Source organism: Hypanus sabinus, chromosome 6 (assembly GCF_030144855.1).
Source record: "Hypanus sabinus isolate sHypSab1 chromosome 6, sHypSab1.hap1, whole genome shotgun sequence".
Classification (NCBI taxonomy): domain Eukaryota; kingdom Metazoa; phylum Chordata; class Chondrichthyes; order Myliobatiformes; family Dasyatidae; genus Hypanus; species Hypanus sabinus.
In genome coordinates, this window is record NC_082711.1 from 46,002,020 (window position 1) to 46,020,948 (window position 18,929).

Consider the following 18,929-nt stretch of genomic DNA (forward strand, 5'->3'; position numbering starts at 1 on the left):
ACTTCTAAGAAAGTAGCAGTGCTGTCTTTGTGATGACATTTCTGTGCTGGCCTCAGGACAGATTCTCTGATACAACGCCAAGGAATTTAAAGTTGCTGATTGCCCATGGACCTCTGGCTTCTTCGTCCTGTAGTCGACAATCAGCTCTTTAGTTTTACTATTGTTGAATAAGAGGTTGCTGTGGCTCTATCCAACTAAACTTTTCCCTCTTGTATGCCAATTCCTTTGATTCAACCTACAGTGGTGACGTTCAAGTTCAGGTTTCATGTTTAGTTATCATCCAGCCATACATGAATATAACAAAACAAAACATTATTCCTCCGGGGCCAAGGTGCAAAACACATTACCAACAGCACACTGCACACAGAACATAGCACAGAAGGTTATGATTTCAGAAAAAAATCATAGTTACAAAGAGGGGAAAGAAAAGAATATTACCCGTCCCTGAGTTTTTCTGGTCCAACTTGTTCTTCAGCTGAGTGAGTACCGGAGAGCAACACCAAGGGGAGGGACCAGATGGTATGAAATCCAGTGGCACACAGCCACAACAAACTTAATTATTGCATTGGAGCTGCTCTTGGGTATAATACGAGTAGAGCAGAGGGGGCTAAGCACACTGGCTTATAGTGCACCTTGCTGATCGAGCTACATTTGCACAGACCATAAGACATGTCAGCAGAATTAGGCCATTCAGTCCGTTGATTCTGCTTCACCGTTCCATTGGCTGATTTATTATCCCTCTCAACCCTGTTCTCCTGCTTTCTACCCATAACCTTTGACACCTTTACTAATCAAGAATCTATTATGCTTTGCTTTAAGTACTGCATACCCAATGACTTTACCTTCATAGCCATCAATGGCAATGAATTCCATAGATTCACCTCAGTTTGGCTAAAGAAATTCCTCCTCATCTTTGTTTCAATTGAAGAAGTATAGCCCTTCTCGGCAGTGGAGTTATCAGGGCACCGTCTTTTGAAGGTGTTTCTGTAGCAAACTATTCTTGTTTTTACGAGGCCAAGTTGCTAGCTTGACGCTCAACCCGACTTGGATTCAAACTCGGGAACCTTTGCTTTGGAGTCTGGCGCTGACATTATTGAGCCATCAAGCGGGACTTGTTTCAAATGAACATCCCTTTATTCTAAGGCTGTGCCCTCTGAGACACCACCATTATAGGTAACATCCTCTCTACATCCACTCATTCTAGGCCTTTCAATATTTGATAGATTTCAATGAGATTCCCCCCTCATCCTTCTAAACTCCAGCAAGTACAGGCTTGGAGCCATCAGACACTTCTCATATTTCACTTCATTCCTGAGATTCTTGGGAACCTTCTCTGGACCCTCTCCAATGCCAGCACATTCTTTCTTGGCTAAAGGATCCAAAACTGCTCGCAACAGCGAGGTACTGAGACTGAAGTTAGAGTGAAGTGTGGCTTGGAGGGCAACTTCCAGATGTGGGTTTTTGCTGCCCTTCTCCTGGCTGGTAGAGCTTCAAATCATTGGTTTAGAAGGTGCTGTCTTAAGAGTCTTGGTGAGTTGCTGCAAGATATCCTATAGCTCTTATAAATAGCTGCTTCTGTGCATTGTTGGTGTAGTAAGTGAATGGCTGTCCACAGGTTGCCTCTCAAGTGGGCTAGTATGTCTGGTATACTGTCGATCTCGTGTTGGTGAAGCTGTACTCATCCAGACGAGTGGAGAACTGCATCACGTTCCTGACTTGAGCCCTGTAGATGCTGGACAAGCTTTGAAGTGTTACCAGTGTGAGTAATTTGCCACAGGCTCCAGTTCGGTTATTGATCAATGCTAATACCTGCAATATTTAGAGTGAGGAAGGAATTCAGTAATGCCATTGAAAGTTTGGTGATGAAAACTGGATTTTAGATATTGTCATTGGCTAGTTTATGTGGCACTTGACACTCATCAGACCATGTCTGAATATTGTCTGGGTCTTGCTGCATTTGCCTGTAGACTGCTTCATTATCTGAGGACTTGCAAATAGTGCTAACATTATGACTGTGTGGCCAAGCTCTGCTCTTAGTCCATTCACAAGTTCTCAGAAGACACCACCATAATGGCAGGATCTCAAACAAAGATGAGCCACATTACAGGAAGGAGAATCAGATCCAAGTGGCTTGCTATCAAGACCAAAACCTTTTTTCAATATCAGCAAAACAAAAGAGTTGGTCATTTGACTTCAGGAGGTGTGGTAGAGTATACCATTTCTCCAACTTTTAATACCGGCAAACTCCCCTGTACCTTTTGGTCCATCTGAAGGGTCTCGACCTACAGTATCAACTGTCCATTTCACTGTATAGATGCTGGCTGACCTGCTAAGTTGCTCCAGTGTTTTGTACATTGCTCCAGACGCTAGCACCTGCAGTTTCCTGTGTCTCTGTTCTTTTCATTACTCTACCAGCTTTACCAGAGGAGATGGAACTAAGTAACTCTTAGTGATGGGCTTTGAATTTCCCCTAAGTACAATTTGTGCACTTGTTCTCACTGAGCCTCCCAGTTATTGTTTATTGCTATTCCTTGTGGCGCATCAGGCAGCAACCTTGCAGTTTCTTTAGCATTTTCATCTTTTTTTACGAGGACAAGTAGCTAACTTGATGCTCAGCCCAGCACAGATGTAAAGCATGCAAAAAGCCAGCCGGATTCGAACCCGGGACCACTCACCTTGAAGTCTGGTGCAGATGCCACTACACTGCCAGCCAGCTTTATTGTTAAGTGTGAAAGATTATTGGCCCATAAGCTGACAAAGATCATAGGTGGTTGTCAGGAGATTGTTTATCAGCCTGTGTTTCATCTGGTGCAATGAGGACTCTCAAAGCCACTTTACTTGGATATCACTGTGATATGTAGATCTACAGAGAGCAGCTTGTAACTAGTACCATGTCATCTACCTGTTCTAGCACCTCTGGAGGTTCCTTATGGTGGGACAAAAAGTAGTCAAAATTATGGGATGATAGAGGTGTCTGGCTCATTAACTGTATAGTATGATTCTGTAGTATTTTATTAGGCTATTAGTCATAGAAAACTACAGCACAGAAATTAGCTCTTTGTACCAACCCATTTAAATTGCCTAGTCCCAACATTCTGCACTGGACCATAGCCCTCCATACACCTACCATCCATGTACCTATCCAAACTTCTCTTAAACATTGAAATCAAAATCACATCCAGCAATTGTGCTGGCATCTTGTTCCACATTCTTGCCACCTTCTGAGTGAAGAAGTTTCCCCTCTTGTTCCCCTTAAACATTTCACCTTTTACCCATAACTCATGAGCTCCAGTTGTAGTCTCACCTAGTCTCAGTGGAGAAAAAAGCTTGCTTGCATTTAGATTGAAACCCCTATCGATCTCCTCAATCTTCCATGGTCTTGACAATAAAGTGCTAACCTAATCAATCTTACCTTATTACTCGGGTCCTCCGGTCCCAGCAACATCCTTGTAAATTTTCTCTGTACTCTTTTAATCTTATTTCAATCTTTCTTGTATGCAGATGTCCAAAACTGCACACTATAGTCTAAATTAGGCTTTACCAATGTCTTGTACAACTTCAACATAACATCCCAATTCCTGTACTCAATACTTTGATCAATGAAGACTAGTGTGCCAAAAGCTTTCTAATGTTCCTAATCTACCTGTGCCAGCACTTTCAATGAGTTGTGGACTTGTATTCCCAGATCCTTTGTGCCCTACTGCTCACTGTGTAAGACCTACCCTGATTGGTCCTTTCTAAGTTCAACACCTCACACTTGTCTGTATTAAATTTCAGCAGCCATTTCTCAGCCCACTTTTCCAGCTGGTCCAGATCCTGCTGCAAGCTTTGATAGTGTTTTCTATTCTTAGAGAACTCTAGTACAGTTCACACAGTTTTGTGGGTGACATTGTGAGGTTAACAATACACCAAGATGTGCACATGCAGATTCTGTTGCCAAATGGCAGTCTGCAGTGCTGTAACAGTTCTTGATTTGACCTATTAAATATGAAATTTTACAAATTTCTCCAAATTTCCTCCAAGTGAAACATAGCAAGAGATTTTCAATTAAAAGAACAAACTTTCTACATCTGCCATGCTTCAGTCATGATCTATTTTCCAAATGCAAACAACTTCAAATGCTGAAATAGAACAAAAATTGACTGACTCAATGAGTCAGTCAGCATCTGGGAGGGGGGAAACAATATTTTAACTGGTGACTATTGACATTGGTTCACTTTGGTGACAGGTTATGGACATGAAACATTTAAATTCCTCTCATGTAGATGCTGCCTAATCTGCTCAGTATTTCCATTGCTTGTTTTAATTATTATCCAATGTATTAAGTATTTTCTTAAAAAAAAATAGAAAGAAAAAGCCAGAAATATTTTGGTTGTCTTTTCTACAATGTTAGCTCGCTTTTTTCATATGGTCATGCAGAGAGCAACCAAAAGAAATTACCCAATAGAAGCACTAGCAATTAATCAACTAACCAACAGATGATCATTATAAGATTTCAGGATGAGAAACCCTTGAATGATGGTTCAGACGCAGGTTAAATCTGTATCTCTTATCACACAGTTTTTACTGGAGGTTAATACAATTGAAAAGAGACCATAAGAATTACTTTCAGAATCAGGTTTTTGCTCAAGAACCTATGAATTCCCTATTAACAATTGACAACAAAATTTAGAAATGCTCTGTCCTTTTTTAGTGAATGCTGCTTATGCATTATTTCATATTGATTATTTTGAAGTATTTAATGTTTAACCCGTTTTCCTTTGTACTTGTTAAATGCTCGTGTTTTTTCTATTTAGAACACACCAGCGGAAGGAAAGGCCAAAGATGCATCATCACTGATGAGCCCCATGGTGTGTAGCAATGCCAGTGTTTCCCTTGGGTTACTTTGTTCTCCTCTGCCACAGAGTGCTGAAGGATGTAAAAAAGGGCTTGCAATTAAAGGTCTGTTTGACAAAATAAATGGATATTAATAAGCATTAGCATGTTTACAATAAAACAATGTGTTATTTGATTTCACAAGATGCTTTTTTAAAGTTTGATGTCAATGTTTTCTGACCAGATAGTAACTGTAAGTCTTTAGCTCAGGAGCAGGCATTGTACATAATGGCATAATTCTACTCCAATGTCTTGTGGTCTTACAGGATATGGTGAGAAGGCAGGTGTATGGGGTTAAGTGGGATTCAAGATCAGCCATGATGCAATGGCAGAGCAAACTCAAGGGGCAGATTAGCCTAATTCTGCTCCTATGGTCTTAAGAAAATTTGAGGCTGAAAGGTAGCAATGAACTTTGGACAAGGGAAATGTCTAATTTTGGAGTAGCCAGCCAAATGAAGGTTAGAATTGGTATTTACAAATACAAGTTAAATGAGGAACCGTGTGCTGCTAATATTCTTTTCCATCATCATATTTTATTTTTGCTGGTAACCATTTCTGCATGTTTTTTTAACTTAATCCTATAGCTACTCATTTTCAAATTCACTTTGATATGGTCTTGATGCAAAGGTTAATTATTTTCCTCCTTCAGGTGCCGATAGCTCATCGTGCAGTCCAAGCTTGCCAGTAAAATACCTGACTCCAGACTTTGCACAGATAAATACAAAGGTTGGAGCATCCAGTACCAGCAGTCAATCACGCCTGTTTCTCTCCAGCACAGAGTCAGGATGTTTAAAGAGTCCACTGTGGGAGAAAGAACTCCAGGCTTGTCTTTTTTCAATTCTGTCAATAACTTTCAATATTTTCTTATATGCTATGCAAGCTTCATTGAATTAACTGAAAAGTGATATTTCAAAAATGAATTTGAATTGATTCATGACTAAAGAATTGATGGGAAGTGAAGGTAATGGCTTTGGTGTTTCTAACATTTAGTTGCAAATTTATCCTAATCCTGTACTGAATGTTGTAGCAACCAGCTTTATCATTTGGATAGCATGGAGAGGACAAGTTAGTGGCATAACTACGTGGGTGTCTTTGTTGCATGTCATTTTCAGTGATGTCCCTGGGCAGCAGCCCGCAGATGAGAAGCAAGATGGGATTGTGATAGGTTTTTAGGCAAGAGTATGGGAAGAGAAGGCATTTTTTGACTATCATTTAGATGGATAAGAATGAAACAAAGGAAGTCTGGTCCCACACCTCTGAATTATAGAGATCTATTGGAGAAATTGATGTAATCAACAATGTCAAAGGCTGCAGATAAGCTAGAAAAGATTATCTTTACAATAATCACATGGATGTTTTTAGTAGCTTAAATCTAATAAGACAAATTCAATCAAAAATATTCGATTAATTTAGTCACTAATTTAGGCATGTACATACATTCAGGAAGTTAAAGGACAAAAAATAAGTTGGAGTTTATAAAGGAGAGATGGTTGGCCAGCTTTGTAGTGAAAGCAGATCAAAGAGAACAGAAGGTGGGTGCTGTGGAGAATGAGTTGAGAGAGGATGAGGACAGTTGGGAAGAAACTAGGGCAAGATATTTGGGATGAGGACAGAAGGTGGTGAATGATAATTCAAACATGAATTATCACCAGCTTAAACTTATTTATTTAACCTTGTTTTTAAGTAACACCTTTTTATCCTTTATCTTCATGTTTTTACTTTATCTGATTGTAAGCCACTTTGAACTATATCGTCTGTATGAAAAGTGCTCTACAAATAAGTTATTATTGTTAATTTGGTAGAATGGGGAATCAAGGGGTGTACTAAATGCAAATTTATTGCTGAATCAGTCTTAATGATGAAGTAAGTGGAAGTTTTGAATGCAGTTATGAAAAGTTTTGCTGAAATCTGACACACTAGGCAAAGTCCATAGAGTCAGTCTCTGAGTGGGCGGAATTAACTGGAATTACAATTAGGCAGATTTCCTCCTGGAGTTAGGCAGATTTCCTCCTGGAGTATATTAGGTAAGAAGGGAGGCAAGAAACAACTGTTTCTGATTGTCAGAAGTAACTAGTTTGGTTATTTGAAGCAGGTGGATTGATATGCTTTTTTCCATCGTGTAGTTTTAATTTTGTTGTGATCTTTGCAGGGGAAAGAAGTTGGCGAGCCTGGTTTGAGAGTGATTACAAATAATGGAACATCAGTTACAGATAGCTCATTTCGGAAGGATGATGTCCATCATAAAGGCAGTCTTGATATGAGTGTCTCTCTGGTTGAAAATGAGAAGAGTCCAGGAAGGAGGCTAGATGGAGAGATTCGGGCTACTCCTCTTAACAATGCAGTAAAGGGTGTTGTCAAAAAATGCCTTTATAAAAGTGTGGCGAAGGAAGAAGAAAAGGTTACCTCACCCACAGCTGAAATGATCAAAACCTCACTCAACAGACTTGGTACTTACAGCTCTTCGCCTACTTGGGGAAGTGAAGTAATGGAAAGCTCTGTGAATTTTGGGCGAGGCCTTTGCCACAAATCAACATCAGAAGGGACTGTTCCATCTGAAAGTTTGCCTCCCCAAAGCTGCTTGATGGATATTTCATCAACTGCTTCTCAAGACTTTTATGGGAATGAATTCCATGAGGAAATCAGTGATAAACCAAACAAGTCAAAGAGGCCATTTGATCAGGTGGATCATAGCCCATTTTCAGTTGGTACCTGGAGAAAGAAGACAAATTCAGAATATAATCGTGGATATGAGATTCCAGAATTCCAACCAATTGCTCACACAGGTTTAACCGGGGAAATAGATGCATTGGGATTAGACTCTGGAATATGTAACTGCAAAAGCCCCATTGTGGATAATGAGTGCTTTGAAGGGAATGGCAGTAACTTTGAAAGAACATCTGAGATTGCATCTGTCACTTCCCTAGCCAAAAACTTGATGACTGAGCTAGATGAGCAATGTGAAAAGGAAAACTGTAAAGATGATCTTAATTGCAGTTTTCAGATTGATGACAATGATAAGAGTCTACAGAGAAATCTAAGTTCGTATTCAGCATCTTCTGCTCAAGATGAATCTTTCTCAGACGTACTTAATGAGAAACCATTAAATATATGCACAAAAGATTCTTCATTTGAAGGGGCCACAGCTAAGGACCATGGTTCTCCTCAGTCTTGTCTCCTGCATAAGATACTGCCTCACAGTGCACCAAAGCGTCATTGTACAGTTGGTGACAATAACAAGTGCATCAACCACTCAGCAGAAACCTGCTTTGATCTTTACCCTTCATTCCTGGTCAAACCTCTGGCTTCAAACCAAAAGAAGCCTAATGTTATATTCCGAAGTTATTGTAGTCCAATATATGAATGTGATTTATCTGTAAAATCCAGAATGAGTATGGAGTCTGTTGAAAAAATGGATATATCCCTTTGCACTGGGAGTTACCCACAAGCTGTGACACCCCTGCCAAGAATCCAATCGTACAAACTAACTGGATCTTTTCAGGTAGCTTTTTGTATTACACAAATAAATAGCTTATTCAACCTGGAAAACTTTATTGATCAGGTTGTGGTGAGGTGGATTAAATGCAGATCCACAAATATAATTTTAGTTAAAATTATGATGTGATTTGTGTAAAGTGACTAAAAATTTCTTCCAGACTACCTCATACTCTATAGAGCAAAACAGTATCGAATTACTTAGAAGTTGCAGAACAGACACAGATATTTAATCCGTACTGATATTTACACTGCATGCAGCCTGAGACAAAGATCAGATTTTTTTTAATTTTATTGGATGATGGGGCAAGCTGTCGTGTGGCTACCTCCAATTTCTCATGTTTGGATGTTATAACACAACTTATCCCCATTATCATATTGGGGAATTTTGCATTCCTGGAAAACAATTTTAGAAAAACAAATTGAAATCTTCACACTTACAATGCTATTTGTGAATGGACATGCCACATGTTGAAACTGTTTAACTGGCGAAATGGCTTTGCGCATGGAGAATATAATCAGTGGCAACTTATTAAATGATATGACTATTCAGTAGGTCTGATATAATGTGAAATGAGAATTTTGTGATTTCATTAGTGTCCTTTGTCAGAGGAATATTGTAAAATGTCTAAGAAATTATGGGTTGTGTTTAAAACCTGTTCAGATTTGAGCTCTCTTTTTCCCTTGTCCTTTAGATTTATTCTTCCCTCTTCTGAGGAATTGACATCTTGTGAAACTGATATTTCTACAGCTATCATCATTTCAGGCACTGTGCTTAAGTAGACATTGTTTAACAGGGAGTGCCAGCAGTCTAGTTAAGCGCATGGGAGTGGTAAGGGTAAGGATTTGATTATTATGGTTGAGCCTGATCCTCTTTCTTATCTGGTATCCACACATTCAAAAAATATCACAGGGCAGCGATACATTCAAAAGTGATTCTCAGCTAAACCCCCCCCCCCCCCCCGTAATAATACTTCAACTGTTGATACAAGATCAGCAACTCAAATCTGCTTCTGTGATCCTGCAATTCTACTAGTGGGATAGTTTAGTAGGACTGTTCTATAGTTTAGAATCTCCATCTAGTGGGAAAATTAGGTATTGCTGCAAAATGATACAGTTTGCATTTTTCTCACCTTTTGATTGGATTTTACATAAGAAATAGGAGTAGGCCATCTGGCATGTTGAGCCCACTCCATGATTCAACAAGATTGTGGCTGTTCTGGGCATGGACACAGCTCTATCTATCCATAACCCTTATGCAAAAACTGTGTCTTAAATGTATACAATGAGGAATCCTCTATTGCTTCCCTGGCAGCAAATTCCACAGGTTTACTACTCTCTGGGGAAAAGCAATTTCTCCACATCTTAGAACTACATGTATTCCCTTGACACGTGAGGCTATGTCCACTAGTTCTACTCTCACCTACCAGTGAAAACAACTTTCCTGCCTCAGTCTTGTTCATCCCTTTAATAATTTTAGATATTCCTATAAGATTCCCTTTCATTCTGCTGAATTCAAGCAAGTGTAATCTCAGGCAATACAATCCTTCCTCGGAAGCTGACATCCTCATCTCCAGAAACAACCTGGTGAACTTCCTCTGTAATGTCTCCAACACCAGTATATCTTGTCTCAAGTAAGGAGAACAGAGCTACATGCAGTACTCCAGGTGTGGCTTCACCTGTACCCTGTACTTTGCAGCATAACCTTCCTGCTCTAAGATTCCCTCCCCCCCCAGCACTGAAGGGATTTTGATGGTAAAAGAACTTGCACTGGACCAATGATTGGAGTTCCTGGAGTTTGGACGAGTAACTGAGGACTTGATTATTTCAAGTGATGGCCTGTTGAGGAAGAAGCAGATGGAGAAGGCTCTGACCTCGGTCATCAAGTCTGCTTTTGTTTTCTTAGTTGCTGTTCCAGCATTTTTTTTTATATTTCCCATAACTGAGATTTTATTTCTCATTCAAGGTCTTGTTTCATGAAATTTTTTCTCCAATCTGGATCTGTTGCACAGAGTTTCTATTTAAAAGCATGTACACTCATGCACACTCCTCAGCTTTTTTTTCCTGAGCCCTCCCCACATTCACAGCAAGTAGTATTTTTTGTGTGGATGTGAAGACGTTGGTTTGGGGGTGGGGGTAGATGATTGTGGATAAGCATTATAGTTTTAGATTGAAGTATGTTAAGAAAGATGATGTGTGTTCTAATTTCACTTGTGATGACTTTTCTACCAGCTTTCTACAATTCATAGAAATGACTGAAGGCACCAAAAGTATACTCTGCTTCTGGCAAAAAGATAGGTTAGGAAGTAAAATATTAAGAGGACATAAGGCTTCAAAGAGATAAGATAGCTTAAGTGTGACCAGAGATTAGGCTGTGGTGGCCAGTGCTATCATGTTTGCTGTTGTGTGCTGGAGCAGCAGGCTGAGGGTAGCAGACACCAACAGAATCAACAAACTCATTCGTAAGGCCAGTGATGTTGTGGGGGTGGAATTGGATTCTCTGAAGGTGGTGTCTGAAAAGAGGATGCTGTCCAAGTTGCATGCCATCTTGGACAATGACTCCCATCCACTCCATAATGTACTGGTTAGGCACAGGAGTACTTTCAGCCAGAGACTCATTCCACTGAGATGCAACACTGAGCGTCATAGGAAGTCATTCCTGCCTGTGGCCATCAAACTTTACAACTCCTCCCTCAGAGTGTCAGACACCCTGAGCCAATAGTCTGGTCCTGGACTTATTTCCATTCGGCATGATTAACTTATTATTATTTAATTACTTATGGTTTTATATTGCTATATTTCTACACTATTCTTGGTTGGCGCGGCTGTAACGAAACCCAATTTCCCTTGGGATCAATAAAGTATGTCTGTCTGTAAATGGAGTATAATATGGGAAATTTAAAAATTTCCATGCTGTAGTGGGAAAAACAATTTAAAAACTGTCTAAATTGCAAAAGATTGCGGAGCTCTGAGATGCAGAGGAATTTAAGTGTTCTATAATATACTTCACAAAGGCTAGTAAGTAATTAGGAAAGCTAACAGAATATTATTGATAAGGTTTTTGAATAAAAGAGTAGGGAGATGTAGGTTCAGTTATATAGGGTGGGCTAGCTGAATGGACTTAATATTGGCTTGATGGCTGGAGACAGGAGGGTTGTTTTAAAGATTGGAGACCTGTGACCAATGGTGTGCTTGCTGGAACTAATATTGGGTCCCCTGTTTATCATCAATATTAATGGTTGGATAAGAATTCTATTGGCATGATTTGTAAATGTGCAGTGACTGTCAAAATTAGTGGTATTGTGGAGAGTGAAGAAGGTTATCCAAGATTACAGTAGGTTCTAGATCAACTGGGAAAGTGGGCCGAAATAGGCAGATGGGAATTTAAGTCAGAAAAGTGCAAAGTGTTGTATTTTGATAGTTTAACCAGGATAGAACAGAGCATTGAGTATAACTGTTGAGAAATGATGTTACAACTGTACATGACACATCTAAGTGCTTTTTGCATTCTGGTTGCCTAGCTCGGAGAAGAGTGTTATTAAAGTGGTAAAGGTACAGATAAGGCTGACAAGGATTTGCTGGGAGAGAAGGACGTGATTCATATGGAGAGACTAACTAGACTGGCCTTTCCTGCCCTGGACCTGAATGAGCCTTGTAGAAGTATTTACAATCATGAGGGGCATAGTTAAGGCTTTCCCAGGATAGAGGAGTCTAAAGACGAGAAAATCTACAGATGCTGGAAATCCAAGCAACGCACACAAAATACTGGAGGAACTCAGCAGGTCAGGCAGCATCTATGGAAAGAGTAAAAAGTCAATGTTTTGGACCTTGACCCTTCTTCATGACTGGATAAAAAAGATGAGATGTTAGAGCGAGTAGGAGGGAGGAAGGGGGTGGGGAAGAAGTACAAAGTGGTAGATGATGGGTGAAACCTGGAGAGGGAAGGGGTGAAGTAAAGAGCTGCGATGCTGATAGGTGAAAGAGGGAAAGAGCTAGAGAGGGGGGAAATCCGATAGGAGAGGATGGAAGAAAGTGAAGAGGGAGGACCACCAAAGGGAGGTGATGGGCTGTTAAGGGGATGAGGTGAGAGAGGGAAACTAGAATGGTGAGGGGGCGGGGCAATTACCAGAAGTTCAAGAAATTGATGTTCATGCCATCAGGTTGGGGGCTACTCAGACAGAATATAAGGTGTTGCTCCTCCAACTTGAGTGTGGCCTTATCGCGGCAGTAGAGGAGGCCATGGTCTGGCATGTCAGAATGGGAATAGGAAGTAGAATTGCAGTGGGTGGCCACCAGGAGATCCCACTTTTTCTGACGGAGCTCGGTGAAGCAGTCTCCCAATTTATGATGGGTCTCACCGATATACAGGAGGCCACACTGGGAGCACAGGATGCAGTAAATAACCCCAACTGACTCACAGCTGAAGTGTCACCTCACCTGGAAGGACTGTTTAGGGTGGTAGTGAGGGAGCAGGTGCAGGGGCAGGTGTAGCACTTGTCCTGCTTGCAAGGTTAAGTATCAGGAGGGAGATCAGTGGGGAGGATAAATAGACAAGGGAGTCACAGAGAGTGATCCCTACAGAAAGTGGGGGAAGGGAAAGATGTGCTTGATGATGGGATCCCATTGGAGATGGCAGAAGTTAAAGAGAATTATTTGCTGGACACTGGAGGCTGGTGCGGTGGTAGCTGCTGGCAAGAGGCACCCTATCCCTGGTGGGGTGGTGGAAGGATGGGGTGAGGGCAGATGTGTGTGAAATGGAAGAGATGCAGGTGAGGGCAAGGTTGATGGTGGAGAAGTCGAAAATAAAAAGGCATGTATTTAAAGTGAGAGTGGAAAAAATTAAAGTGGGCATTAAGATGAAGTTTTCTACACAGAGGTGATAGGTATATGACATTCTGCCAGAGGAAGCGGTACAGGCAGGCACTATTACATTTAGACAGAGACATGGAAAAGAAAGATTTGTGGGGATATGGGTAAAATGTGGGCAAGTGGGCCTAGCTCAATTAGGTTAGTCAGCATGGACTAGTTGGGATCAAAGAACCTGTAACTGAGCTGAGTAACCTATTGTGGCACTGGTGACTTCACACATGTAGTGCTATGTATACTTCGGAGTCCTTATTTATGGGAGGTTGTAAATGCATTGCAAATGGTTCCAGAAAAGCTCAGCAGAATGATCTCCCAAATGGCATGTTGTCCTGTTGGACAGGCTTAGCTCACCTCTGCTAGCGTGTAGTAGAGTGAGTAGGAATGTGACTGAAAAAAATTGAGCATGGGGTCTTGTCAGAGTGAGTGTTTACTCTCAAGGAGAAGCTGGAACTGGGGGTCACAAGGTGTAGTCCATTTTATCTTAATTTATGAGTCTTTAGAATTCTCAAACGGCAGTGGAAGTAGTGTCTGAACATATTTAAACAATAGATTCTTGATGAAATTGAAAATGTTGTGGATAAATGGGAAGGTAGCATTGAGATTAAAGTCACATAAGCCATATCCTTATTAAATGATTTGATATGCTAGGTCAAAGTAAATTTATTACCAAAGTACACATATGTCATAATCTACTTAGAGATTCATTTTCTTGCAGGCATTTACAAAAGAATTTGAGAATTATACATAAAGACTGATAAACAACCAATGTGCAAGAGAAGCCAAATTCTGCTAATAAGAAAAATAAATAAATAATTTGAGAACTCGAGTCCTTCAAAGTGAGTCAGTAGGTTGTGAAATTGGTTCTGAGTTAAGGTGAGTGAGGTTATCCACATTGGTTCAGGGCCTGATGATTGTGGGGTAATAACCATTCCTGAACCTGGTGGTGTGGGATATAAGGCTCTTGTACCTCCTACCTGATGGTAGTAGCAATAAGACCATAGCCTGGATGGTGAAGGTCACTGATGATGGATATTGCTTTCTTGTTGCAGCACCCTTTGTAAATGTTCTCAGTGGTGGGGAGGGCTTTGTCTGTAATGAACTGGGCTGTATCCATCACTTTCTGTAGTTTCTTTTTCCATTTCTGGGCATTGGTGTTTCCAAACCAGGCTGTGATACAACCAGTCAGGATACTCTCCAATATGCATCTATAGAAGTTTGACAAAGTTAGATAATATGCCGAATCTACACAGATTTCTAAGAAAGTAGAGGTGCTGTCATGCTTTCTTTGTGCTGGTCCCAGGACCGATCCTCTAATATGAAAATACCAAGGAATTCAAAGTTACTGACCCACTCCACCTCCAATCTTCTAATGAGGACTGACTCATTGACCTCTGGCTTTCTCCTCTTGTGGTGACACACTGCTGCGTTTAATTCTCATAGAACAGTACAATGTAGGAACAGGCATTTTGTCTTACCATGTCTGTTTTGACCATGATGCCAACCTGATCTCATCCACCAACATGTATCTACGTATTCCCTGCCTGTTCACGTGTCTGTATAACTACCTCTTAAGCACTGCTACCATACCTACTTCTACCACCTCCCCTAGAAGCATGTTCCAGGTACTTACCAACTTGCCTTTAAAATCTCCTTTAAACTTTCTCCCCATCTCCTTACAGCTGTGCACCCTAGTATTTCCACCTTAGGAAGTATTCTGGCAATACATGCCACTCATAATTTTATAATTCTATTAATTTTATTGGGTCATTTTTCAGCCTCCTGATATTGGGGGGAAAAGCATCCAAGTTTACACAACCTCTTCATCTAGCTAAAGCACTCCAATCCAAGCAGCAGCCTGGTGTGCCTCTTCTGCATCCTCTCCAAAGCCTCAACATTCTTTTTATAGTGTGGCAATCAGATCGGCACACAAATCTTCAAAGGTGGATTAACCAAGGTTTTCTACTCAAATGCCCTGATTGATGAAGGCAAGCCACTTTTGGGGAGTTTATTTGTACTACAGATTTGCTATCAGGGAAAATCTCAAAACACTAACAATCTGGTAATTGCGTCTGACCTAATGCTTCATGTAAAAGAACAGCTACAGACATCAGTCCTAAACTTGCATTCAATTTGAATACATGCACAATTGTCCTTTTTGGTTTGAATTTGAAAATTCTGGTCTACTTAACCTATACTATTTCTGGGCTTGAAGAAAATTCTTGTGTTTATTACATGCAGGGCTGAAATCAGTTAGTCTTTTTTCTTCTCTCCATATTTCAGTTCTGAGTATTAGAATTAGCCTGAGTACTGAAGAATTGGCCCACAATGTTGACTGCTTATTCATTTCCATTGATGCTGCCTGACTTGCTGAGTTCCTCCAGCATCTTGTGTGTGTTGCTTTGGATTTCCAGCACCTGCAGAGTTTCTCGTGATTAGAATTAGCATTTTTTTTTGTTCATTTCAAAATGTTAGTGTTCCTGAATTTGTTAAAATGTGCCAGAATGTTTCATAACTGTGATTATTTTTTCTTGTAATTGATGTGTTCCATATAATTAAGATCCTTGTTTGTTTTCCTTACACCTTTTAACTATTCAGACTCCACTCCCTGCCATTATGCAAACTCCTTATAGAACTCCAAAAAGTGTGCGGAGGGGTCCAGCTCCAGCAGAGTGGGATAGAATTCTGGGAACACCAGATTACTTGGCCCCTGAGCTTCTGCTGAGAATGCCACATGGTAAGAAGAATGACAGTTTTTACAAAATATCTTGTACATACAACTTGATGCTACCAAAACAGAAAAGAGTTGAAATTCTCAGTAGATCTATTAATACTCATAATGTGGAAAATGCATTCACTGAACCAGTCTCAACTAAACTTGAAGCCCTTAGTGAGATAGAAAAATAAAACGGGCAAATGGAATTAATGAACTTAATCTAGTGGACAAGTCCGCATCTGACATATGAAGTTCTATAAAGACCGATTGGCACATCCCGGTAAGGGCAAGGATGTTAAAGTAAGGGAACCGTGGTTGACCTGAGAAATCCTGAATTTAGTCAGGAATGAAAAGGAAGCTGAAATCAGATTGGGCTCTTGTAGAATATAAAGGTAGCAGTTAAGTGCTCAAGCAGACGATTAAGAAGGCCAAAAGGGGCCATGAGCCTTGGCGAGTGAGATCGAGCATAATCCCAAGGCACTTATTCCTGAATTAAGGAAAAAGAAGGTAAATATAAGGAGAGGATAAGTCCACTCAAGGAGAAAGGAGGGCATTTGCACTTGGAGTCAGAGTAAATGGCTGAGGTAATAAATTATTTTGTGTCGATATTTACTAAAGAGAATGATTTGTAGGAAAGTAAAAAGAGAGTGGGGCATACTTATGTATTGGGACATTTTGGGATTAAGGAGGAGTAGTCCTGGGTCTCTTGTCAAGCATTATGGTGGATCATTCCCCAAGGCCTACTGGTATATATCCACAAGAATATTGAATAGATACAGGCAGGGTTCCAGAGGTCTGGAGAGTAGTAATTGTTATGCCTTTGTTCAAGAAGGGAAATAGGGATATTCCAGGTAAGTATAGGCCACTGAGCCTCACAACAGTGGTAGGAAAGCTATTGGGGTGGATACTGAGCGATAGGACCTTTGCTCATTTGGAAAGGCATGGCCTGCTTGGGGACAGTCAGCATGACTTCACGCAGGGTAGGTCATGCCTTACAAGTTTGATCAAGTTTTTTGAGGAGCTGACAAAGAAGCTTGATATGAAACTCAGCATGTCAGGCAGCAGCTTTGCGAAGGAAATAATCAGTTGATGTTTTGAGCCAAGATGCTTTATCAGGACCCTTCATTAGTCCCAATGAAGGGTCTCAACCCAAAATGTCGACTCTTTATTCTCCTCCTTAGATGCTGCCTAACTTGCTGAGTTCCTCCAGCATTTTGTGTGTGTTGATTCAGATTTCCAGCATCTGCAGAATCTCGTGTTTGAACTGGATGAGGATAAGGCAGTGGACATTATCTGTTTGGACATTAGTAAGGCATTTTATAAGGGCCCCAATGATAGGTTGATAAAGATACATGGTATCTAGGGTGAATTACAAGTTTGGATATGGAATTGACTTGCCATATAAGAGTTGAAGGCTGTTATTCTGTCTGGAGTTTGGTGACCAGGGGTATTCTGTAAGAATTGGTGCTGAAGCTTATGCTGGTGATGTGTATAATGGTTTGGATGAAAAAGTGGATGGGTGGATTAGTAAGTTCACACCAAGATTGGTGGAGTTGTGGACAGTGTAGAGGACTATCACTGTACATTTGTTACAGATATGGGCAAAGATGTCGCAGTTGAAGTTGAATTTGGGCAAGTATATAATGTTGCACTTCAGGTCAAATAAAAGGAGAAGGTGTACAGTTAATGATAGACCTCTTGATAGTATTAAGGTATGGATGGATCTTGGGGTCTGGGTCCATAGTTTTCTGAAAAGTAACCATACAACTGAATAAAGTGGTGAAGAATGGGTATGGTGTGCTTTGGTAGGGGTGTTGCAGCTACATAAAACTTTAGTCAGACTGCATTTGGAATATTGTATGCAGTTCTGGGCACCCCATTATTGGAAGGATGTGGAGACTGAGAGGGTGCAGAAGAGGTTTACCAGGATGCTCCCTTGATTAGAGAGTTTAAGGAAAGGTTGGACAAACTTGGTTTGTTCTCCCTAGAGCATCAGAGGCTGAGGGGAGACTGCTAAATGATTGAGAGGCATAGATATTGTAGACAGTCATAATCTTCCACAGATTAGGAATGTCAAACACAAGATAACATGCTTTTAATGTTGGTGGGGGGAGAGTTTAAAGGTGATGTGAGGGGCAAATGTTTATGCAAACAGTGGTAAGTGCCAGGAATAGTTTACGAGGAATAGTAGTGGAAGCAAGCAGGTTGGAGAAGTTTGAAGCTTTTAGATGCATGAATATGAAGGGAATGGAGGGATAAGAATGATCACAGGAAGAGGAAATTTGAAATAATTGGCATCAAGGTCACCACAAATTGTGAGCCAAATGACTAATCCATTGCTGTACTGTTGTATGTTCAGTATTCTTATCACTTGAAAAATGTTTAATTATGCAAGCGTGTATTTATCTTATAATTGGAAAATGTAGTTTAGATGAGGCAATTAAATGACTCGATGAAACCTGAAAATGATTCAGAGGGTGATGAAATAAAGTAAATATAATTAGGTGGGGAAAAGACAAAGGTTATATAAATTACAGTACCATTGTGAACCTTGCGATTCACAGCAGTTCCATATAACAATTACAGCACGGAATCAGGCCATCGTGGCCCTTATAGCCTGTGTCAAATGCTTACTCTCACCTATCTGCACTCAGCCCATAACCCTCCATTCCTTTCCTGTCCATATTCCTATCCAATTTTTTTTTTAATGACAATATCGAACCTGCCTCTACCACTTCTACTGGAACCTCATTCCATACAGCTACCACTCTCTGAATAAAAAAAGTTCCCCCTCGTGTTACCCCTAAACTTTTGCCCCTTAACTCTCAACTCATGTTCTCTTGTTTGAATCTCCCCTACTCTGAATGGAAAAAGCCTATCCACGTCAACTCTATCTATCCCCCTCATAATTTTAAATGCCTCTATCAAGTCCTCCCTCAATCTTTTATGATCCAAAGAATGAAGACCTAACTTGTTCAACCTT

General features: G+C 40.5%; 1 protein-coding gene across 4 annotated transcripts in view; it reads left to right on the top strand.

The window, feature by feature from the left end:
* The window catches only part of mastl (microtubule associated serine/threonine kinase-like), a 51,350-nt gene that overhangs the window by 14,027 nt on the left and 18,394 nt on the right, over positions 1-18,929 (top strand). For 2 of the 4 annotated variants that reach the window (XM_059972043.1, XM_059972041.1), the window contains exons 6-9: positions 4,797-4,941; positions 5,525-5,697; positions 7,025-8,374; positions 15,829-15,967. In XM_059972043.1, coding sequence (XP_059828026.1) covers positions 4,797-4,941; positions 5,525-5,697; positions 7,025-8,374; positions 15,829-15,967 — 1,807 coding nt within the window. Of the gene's footprint in view, positions 1-4,796; positions 4,942-5,524; positions 5,698-7,024; positions 8,375-9,062; positions 9,181-15,828; positions 15,968-18,929 lie in introns of those variants that run through there. The other 2 variants (XM_059972042.1, XM_059972044.1) reach the window with 2 other exon arrangements.